The sequence below is a fragment of the Trachymyrmex cornetzi genome, unplaced genomic scaffold (assembly GCF_001594075.2).
Source record: "Trachymyrmex cornetzi isolate Tcor2-1 unplaced genomic scaffold, Tcor1.1 scaffold294, whole genome shotgun sequence".
Taxonomy (NCBI): Eukaryota; Metazoa; Arthropoda; class Insecta; order Hymenoptera; family Formicidae; genus Trachymyrmex; species Trachymyrmex cornetzi.
Genome location: NW_017297628.1, coordinates 181509 through 190947, shown reverse-complemented (window position 1 = coordinate 190947; position 9439 = coordinate 181509). Strand labels below are relative to the sequence as shown.

General features: G+C 32.4%; 1 protein-coding gene across 1 annotated transcript in view; it reads left to right on the top strand.

The window, feature by feature from the left end:
• The first annotated feature begins 277 nt into the window (after nt 1-277).
• LOC108762316 (forkhead box protein L2) overlaps nt 278-9439 on the top strand; it is a 52894-nt gene continuing 43732 nt past the window's right edge. The window contains exons 1-2 of the mRNA XM_018509260.1: nt 278-479; nt 7511-7996. Coding sequence (XP_018364762.1) covers nt 7943-7996 — 54 coding nt within the window. The 5' untranslated portion in view covers nt 278-479; nt 7511-7942. The remainder of the gene's footprint in view (nt 480-7510; nt 7997-9439) is intronic.

Below are 9439 nucleotides of genomic sequence, written 5' to 3'. Positions count from 1 at the left end.
TCTATACATAGGAAATCTCATAAGTATTTTCGTTTAAACATTTTGATGTCCAACATAAGAAAATAAAAAAGGCTGTCATCGTTGCGGGGAACACGACGTGAGATGATGCAACGTGAAATTGCCGCGGGCGGGCTGGCCGGCGCGCGTCGAGAAGGGCGGTCTGAAGTTAGCACGAAACGCGCGCGACTCCGCCTCCGACTCCCTTCGCGTCGTACCACACGCGCGCGCTACGGAACGCCGCGATCCGGCCGGTCGTTTCTTTCGCGGCCCAGTCTCGATCTCGCCTCTCGCCTCGGTTTCATCTCGTCGTCCGCATCCGTTTTTCGCGCCCGCGAAGACCGTTTTTCGCTCGCATTGCGTTCCAGTTTCCGCGACGCGAAATCGCATTGTTTAAACTCGCGGTGAACGCGGTGAACGGAGTGACCCTCGACGAAAGACGAAGGAAGTTCGATCCGGAGGATCTACGTTTACGCCACAGGGTACTGTTTTTGTATTTTTATGTTTTGTATTTTTCTTTTTCCTCTTTTAGCGGAAAAAGACACGATGGTCTTCCAAGCGTGTTTCTCGAAACGCTCGATAATTATTACTGTCATTAGTTGAACAATGAGCAAATGATCGCGTCTAACAGAACATTTATTTTGCAACTGTTGGAAGTTTTCCTTACGTTGATTGGATCATACTTTTATGTTTAAAGGAATTGTTGTCAAAAGATACATGTAGCATACAGAATTGCAACGATAAAGAGCTGAAGGAATCGTTTTGTAAAATTTATAAAGTCATGAATCTTGGCGATCGAAATAGTTTTACTTTTTGTTTATACGTTGAATCTAAATGGATTAATCTGTAAATTAATTTTTACGTGGATTTAGTTAAATTCGCTATAATAGCCGAATTGTTTCATGTTGATTGTCTGTTTTATGTCTGTATTTTTAAATTAATCTTAAGCCTGTTCTTTCTTAACGTGTCTTCCACATCTTTCGTTTTTTCTTTTGTTTTTTCTTAAATATAAAGATAGTCTCTTGTTTGGTTTGATATACAATTAAAAAATAGAAAAGAGAGATGTTATCACAGTGGATATAGTCATATTCTAAAAAAGCATGTAAAGTTACATGAACATGCAATACATTTCCATTATCTGTGGGATTACAGTAAATTAAATTTCTACAAATATGATTTCCATAAACTCCTTATTGCTGTAATTTACATTCTTTCTTATAGCATAGAAACACATGTTTTTATGTATGCTTCGCATAGCGAGCGATGGCAAACGTCGCGTTGCATCCTTGCGTATCTATAATACTATTAAAAACGAAACTATCAAAATTATCAGCAATAAAGCAAAGGCTATAGTAGAATATTATTCAGTTGTGTCGGTTTGAAGTACTATTTTATCGTTGCTTTACATTTTACAATATCCTTTTATGATTAAAAACCTTAGACTATAAAAAAATCGGTGTATTCTTTAAGATTAATTTTAAATGTTATAGCTGATTATAGTTGCCTATCGGTATCCATATTATATTTAGCGTTACGATTTAGAAAGCTGAACGACCTAGAAAATTGAAGTAGTTGATATTAATCTTCCGGAGCTGACGGTGGGTCTAATTGGATCCACTCATTATATTCTTTATGTTACATTTGTAAATTTGAATTTTGATCAAAACAAACTTAATATTTATATTCTTTTTTATACAAGTTATATTATTTTGGCCTATTGAAATTAATTAGTGCTTTTTAATAATCATAAATTAAACGAATATTTTAATTATAAAAGTCCAGCTTGTTATAATATAATACTACTCATAAAAATTGAAATTTAATACACAAAGGCCAGCTTATAAAAGATGTCTATTCTAATAAATTTGAAAATTATCTATAATAAGGGATACAAGTTTTGATTTTACTCTACCAATTCTAAATTACATCAAAAGTTAATAATATTAGGATCAAAGGTTGTCATCTCCTCTTCTGTAGCTAACAGATTCTGTATTGTTATCTAATGCATTGTCTTTCTTACTTAAATCTTCCTTCTATCTTCGCTTTTCATTACATATTTTTCTTGTCTTATTCCAATACTCATTTATCATTAAGTTTGTTATCAATTATACAATAAAATTCACAGAATTAAAAATTATGAGTCCATCAGATCTGAGTTTATTGTTTCCATGTGATTGTCAAATGAGTCAACTGGTAACTACAGAAGAGGAGATGACAATCTTTGTGATTCTATAAGTATCGTTAACTTTTTAAGAATTGGTAAATTTATATTATTTTAATGCGGTTTATAAAGTCTGAAGAGAAAAATCAAAACTTGTACCGCTTATTATAAATAATTTTCAAGCTTATTAGAATATATTATATTAACATCTTTTATAAGTTCGATATTGGTCATCGTTTATTGAATTTAAATTAAATGAATCACAGACCCAACGTCAGTATTATACATTGTTACAGATTTTGACATCAACTCTGTGGATTAATATTATAGGAATGCAACGGATAATAATCCGGATAGCCGAATTATCCGGCCGAATACCGGATAATTGCCGGGTATCTGTTGCGTCTCTATAGTTAATATGTTATTTTCACAGAAGATTATTGTAGATTTCATAGTATTTACATAGATTAGATGTAAAAATTATGGAGTTGCTTGAAATCGTCTCATATCGATCTTTTGAACAGAATCGATTGAATTAATTACTGTAAATTAATGACTATTATTTAATTGGTAACTTATGCCTGTTTTTAATGTAGTTTAATTTTAATTTCAGTTCAACTAACTCTTCAACTTTTCTTGTTCTAAGAATTAGAAAAGTAATTTGAACCAAGATTAAAGTTAATTTACATTGATAGAAACAGGCATTAATCGGGCATGAATCGAATTATTTCGTAGATTTAGCAATTCAGAGTACGAATCATTGATGGCAGAAGAAAGAGAGGACGCATGAGGTACGCGATGAATGAAATTCCTTATTATCACTCGCGCGGAAGAAGAAGTAATCGTTGCCGCGTGCCGCCGGTTTCGCGCGTACATTTTTTCAGCTATCTCAAAGACTCGCGGAGGCTCACGAGATCATCGGAGAGTTTGTAAACTTCAGTTCCACACACGATCGGGCCGCGACCGATTTGTAGCGGTCCGGATGGGCGGCTGTTTACTAAACAGCGAGATAAATATTTCTTCTTCTTTTGCTGCAACGCGCGTACAGGAAGATAAGCGAAGTTTTCTCCGCTTAAACGTGGAAAAGAGTTGGCGATTGATCGACTGATCGGCGCCGTTTGCCCTCTGTAACTTACGTGAATCCGATTAACGTCAGTACATCGTCATTTCACATCGAAACACGTTTCTGCATATGCGTCCTTCTTTACAATTCAAAACTGTAATAGCGAATGTGATTAGACGCACTCAGTGTGACTGGTACATATTAAATAGCTGTCGTATACAAATTAATATAAGAATGTGTTTAATATAAATATAAAAACAGATTAAACCATGAAATTTTTAATACATTTTATTTGTGCTATTAAATAAAATTTGTATTTTATAATTAGAAATATTTGCATTTTACTTTTACACAGATTAAATCAATGTACAACGGCTTTAATGTGCACTAGTGCAAACTAGTGCGTCCAACCGAATTTACTATAAGGTTGATTATTTCATGTATCGTCTGACAAATTTTTTTAAGCATGTTTACTGGATAGAAAGATCCTCTTTATCCTACAGCCGATCAACGTGCTTGAAAAACTTTAGCGTACGACACATGAAATATCAGCCTAAACGTGAAAGTTTGAACTTGCAAGAATTTAAAGCAAGCTTGGTATCCTTTAAATATGTCTTGCTAGCGAAGATATCCCTGGTTTACCGAAGCGAGAAAAGAGGTTTCACTATTTTTTTTATGGTTGCGAAGCAAATGTATATTTAATTTCCTTTTGCTTTCCAAACTTGATTTATTCTTCTACATCTGGTAATAAAGTTGTATATGATGCACAACGGTAACGAAAAGCAATGAAAAACGATTTCTATTTATCAACTTATTTATACGTTTATTAATCTGTAACTGGAACCTATGATGATCCTAAAACTTTTCTTAATTTTTAAATAGTAATGATTTGGAAAAATTTTTATGTTTCGCAATCTCATTTTCCATAGCTGTGTACTTGAAAATTTCTTAAAAGAAATAAAACTAATACCAAAAGTTTTAGCGAATTCCAAGGACCTATATTGTTGCTTTATCGTAAAAAAATATGTTTTTACTTAGGAGATTTATCATAAAAATTTATTTTATTTGTAGCTGTACAATTATACACACACATATATATATATATATATATATATATATGAATAACTTTTTTAAACTAATAAAAATTATTTTAACAATTGAAAAGAATATGATACTTACATATAATTTTTGCATTAATTTGAATGATAAGAACAGTCGAAATTTCCTTATCTATGAATATGCGAAAGATATATATTTGTATATAATGAAATAATTACTGCAATAAAATGTACTTGAGTAAATATAGAAAAATTAAAAAACATTTTTCAATATTCTGAAATTTGGAGTAAATCTTAAAAAAAGATTGTAGTGATTAGATTTATTAAATATTAATTTTTTTGATATAATAAATATAAATATTTTGATCCTTTATGATGTTTTTAAAGTAATCTATTGTTAGTTAAATTCATGTCTTTACAGGCAGCTTGCGTTTCTTTTCTCTAAATTTTTTGGAATAAAATCTTACTCCAAAAGACTGAGATACTGTCATTATTGAAAAAGAGTGAAAATATTTGCACTCTTTCTTGAATAAGAGTAGATACAGGTTTTCATTCTTTTGGAGTAAGATTTATTCCATAGAAAATAAATCTCACTCTTTGTTTGAGGTGAATCTCACTCAAAAAGTGTGAAAATCTGTACTCTTATTCAAGAAAGAGTGTAAATATTTTCACTCTTTTTTAATATGACAGTATTTTCATTTTTTTGGAGTAAGATTACATTCCAAGAAATTTAGAGAGTTTAGAATCGATATTATAAGAAATAAGAAATTACTTGAAAATCTTAAGATTTCCTTACGTTTCTATGTATGATTGTGGAATTTAATCTTTTTTAAAAATACAGACACTTATATATATGCGAGATTCGCGAAATGTTTTTCAAACAAATTGGAAACATTAAAAATTGTAAATACACATTAGTAAGGTTTAAAAAACGTAAACGTTAAGACCGTCGATTAATAGAACTGTTTACACTTTTCTTATCACCCGTGACCTCTCGCAACAGACCTTTCGTTACAAACAGAATTGCGGCGGATTACGAATTAGTGAAGATATAAAAATATAATGTCGCCTAACAAACACACAATCTAATCGACGGAAAGAACAGAACGAGGGGCAAGCAATTTCCCGTCAACAGATATATGTATAAATTATCTTTGGCCCGGTTAACCGTGCGAATGTTCGATAAGAGTGCTCTATTAACTCAGTTCATGATTCTTCGAAAAAAATTCCTGAGAATTTTTAAAGAAGCGTTTAGAATTGGCTAAATCAAAAGGGGAACGACCTCGAAAAATCGTAAACACCGCGATCGGGGCAGGATTTACGACACAGACGAAGTAAAAATTTCTTCTGCCAACGCCGGCGGAAGTCCCGATGAGTCCCCGGGGACCCCGAGGTGTCCCTTTCCTCCCAATCACTAAGGGCGCTAAGTGTTCAGCTGTTGCGCGCTCGTCATCCCTCCGAACCGTCAGCCGACGGCGTGTAGAGACATCGCGCCTCTCGTCTCGTGCTGGCGTTCTCGTAAAAATAATGTATCATCGCCGACGGTGTGTGTCGTTGCTCGTTTATAACACGCTGGAACGTGAATTTCGATATCGCGATCGTTTTAAACTCCTTTTTCTCTGTTTTGTCTTCTGATCGGGAAACATCGATCTCCCTTGTCAGCATTGTATACTAATGACAAATTTCAATTTAATGCCTATTTGTACATACCGGGAATATAACGAATTGCATGAAAAGACTCGCCAAATGTGAATATAAAATTTTTTTTAAAGTTTCTGATCAAACTAACCCATGTTTGCGGTCATACATTGTTTTTTTTGTATTTTATTTGTACATCATTTTTTATACAACATTTTTGCCTTTATTTCTTTCCTTTTCATAAGATAAAAGACTGATTGGTTGGTTCTCTTATGCATATGCATTATACAAAAGTCTATGCTCCAGCCTTGCATATGCACATAAGAAAATGAAGTAATCAAAGTTCTTCATTTCTTTCCTTTTCATGAAATAAAAAATTCTGATTAGTTGATTTTCTTATGCATTATGCGTTAGGCAAGAATCTGTGCTCCTGCCCTAAGAGGCTTTCTACAACAAGCCATTAGTAAGAACTCAGAAGTTAGAAGCTAGGAACTGACCAATCACAGTTGAATGTGAGAAGAATAATCAACTATGATTGGTCAGTCAATTTAGCTTCTGATTTCTGATTTATTACTAATAGCCGATTGTAGAAAGCCTCTTTATATAAGAATTTGAAAAAGATGGAGTGCGTAAATTGAATCAAGATTAAAGTTAATCTATAACGATAGGAAATGGATTGAATTAATTCGATAATCTATTAGCCTGACTGAATTGATTCCAGTCCAAGAAAGTAAGTACTATAAAAAAGAAAGAAGAAAATGCATCAGGAATAACGGATGCTTCGATGATTAAGTTCGTAGATTTGTTTTGTTTTTTCTTTCTCTTGATTGCATTCCGAAGGCCATAACGAAGTTAATCTCTTATCAGTTGTAAGACCGTGTATGTTGAATTATTATTTTGACACTGCGAATGTATGGGTTTTCACTGAGTCAGCTGACCTAATTCGGGACAGCATTACATTAATGATTGCGTCAGCTTTTCTTTCGGCATTGTACATGGATTGCGAATCGGGCAGTTCAGAAAGCTGACAAGCAGTAAAAATTATGTACAGTCTAACTTTAGCGTGATACATATCGCAGAGATTTTGATACAGAAGTTTTTATGCGTAACTTTCGGCAATTAAAAATAACAACATAAACAAGATTACTTTTTATCTTTAGTGATTACATACATTCAAGAGTTACATTCAAAAATAACTTTAAGATATTGTTTTTTGGTTTAATATAAATATATTTGTTAAATATATTTATATTTAGCGAAAAAACGATACACTAATAATTAATTATAATATATATGTGTATAATCATATGTAACAAATGTAATACAATATTTATAAAAAAAAATCATAAAAGTATTTGGTTCCATTTGCCGAAGTTGTAAATTTAAATTTGATTTTCGAATTATAATTGAATTGTAATTTTTTAAATTTATTATTTTATACATATGATTAAATGATTTGTTTCTTGCTAAGCAATCAATTTGATAGTTTTCCAATTAATTCTTTCTCTTTCGTGTACAAGCGCATTATAGAAATTAAATAATTTCGTAAATACGCAAAAGATGAAAAGAATGTGTATGTTTATTCTGTTACAGATTTTCTCAATCGTGTTTTCCGGTTCAAGAAAATCTTTCGAAACCTTCGCGTTCGGTTATCACGAAGCATTTTTCTTGAAGATGTAAAGTGCGAGATCGCAATACCAATTTTGCGATGCACTTTTCCACCACATTATATCCAGGACAATTTTAGCTTCCTTTAACGATTGCGGTATTATATATGAATTGTGTCGCCGATGTGAAACGAGTGTTTTGCTTATCACGAACGATTCCGGGAGCATGAAACGATCGCATGACTTCGAAGTGTCAGTGAAACAAGAGTCTGGACATTAAAATCTTGACGAACTCGGAGGCATTGTTCTACCCTTATCTGTCGAAGCCGTCGGCGGTGCAATTGTGGATAGCCCGACTGGTGATTGGGTACAGCTGCAGCAGCATCGGGTAAATGCAGCGGCGACGGCCGACGCCTTTATGAATTACGTGGACAGGTCCAGGATGGTTTCACACATCATCCCTGTTTCTGGGGTAAGTGGAAAAAAGTTCGCGAAAACATCTTTTAGCTCGTTTCTATCAATACAGATTAACTCTCTAATCTTGGTTCAATTTGTTCTTCATCTTTTTTAATTCTTATACTTGTTTCTACCAATGTAGATTAACTTTAATCTTGGTTCAACGTACTCTTTATCTTTTTCTAGTTTTATGAATTAGAAAAAGATAAAGAGTAGAACTAGGATTGAACTTAATCTACATTAGAAGTTAATTTACATAAAAGTTAATTTTTATCTTTTTTTAATTCTTAGAATTAGAAAAAGGTGGGGAGTTAGTCGATTAAAATTAAACTACATTGGTAGAAATGCGTATTAAAATTAGACGAGTTGAACTGTGATTAAGGTTAATTTACATTGGTGAAAACGGATTGAATGCGAATTTGATGAATCTAACATTCATAATCTTATTTACACCCAGAGAAAGGTTTCTTCTATTCAAAGAAATGTTTCTTTGCTATACGGTTAAAGAAAAAATTTCTTTGATTTGAACGTAATTTCTTTGATCTGACCATAATTTCTTTATATTATTATTAATATAATAAATCATTTTTTATTTAATTTCAAAAAATAACGTTTAAATCAAAGAAATGACATGCAAATAAAAAAAATTTTTTTCTTTAACTGTATAGCAAAGCAACATTTCTTTAAATCGAAGAAACCTTTCTTTGGATGTAATTATTAATTAGAACTATTTAATGTTTAATTTTTATAAGCATTGATTCAATAGTCGATATAATATTTGTGGACATCATATTTGTGTGTCGAAAAGGTCGAAGCAGGCAATCGATTAAAAATTTTTTTCAAAGTTGAATAAGAAATTTAAATCAATTATTTAGATACTTCGGGAATGCTAGAATGAGATACTTGAAATGCCTCTAGTTTCACTTGTAGTGATAATAAGTTATTAATATAGAGTATGAACCATGGTTATCCTATCTACATTTTGGCAATCGCTCTTACTATCAGTCAGTTTTTTTATGAAGATTTTCTCCATTTCGCGGAACAACGCGAGAGACGATCGACTTAACATCGTCATGCACGCTTTCGTTATCTTCGAACAAGAGAACGAAAAGGAAAACGAATCGGGCGGGTCGTAACCTCAAAAATTTCACAACGACTCGCGATTCACATCTTCTACGACATTTACTCCACAATGATTTCACGCAATATTTTGGAGCAACTTTATCGAGATAATTTATTCTATCGATACATTTTATTTAAAAATTCTCTTTGCTTATCTTAGACTTTTTTTTACGTCTCGAAAAAAAGTTGCGAACTTTGGAAGTAAAAAATAACAAAAAGAGAAAGTGCAGTTAAATAGAATTTAATGATTTCCAATTTACTAAACGAAATTTCGGTAAAGAATTTCCTTGTCGGAAATTTCAATATCGCTATTCGCATGAATCTATGAAGTTATTAT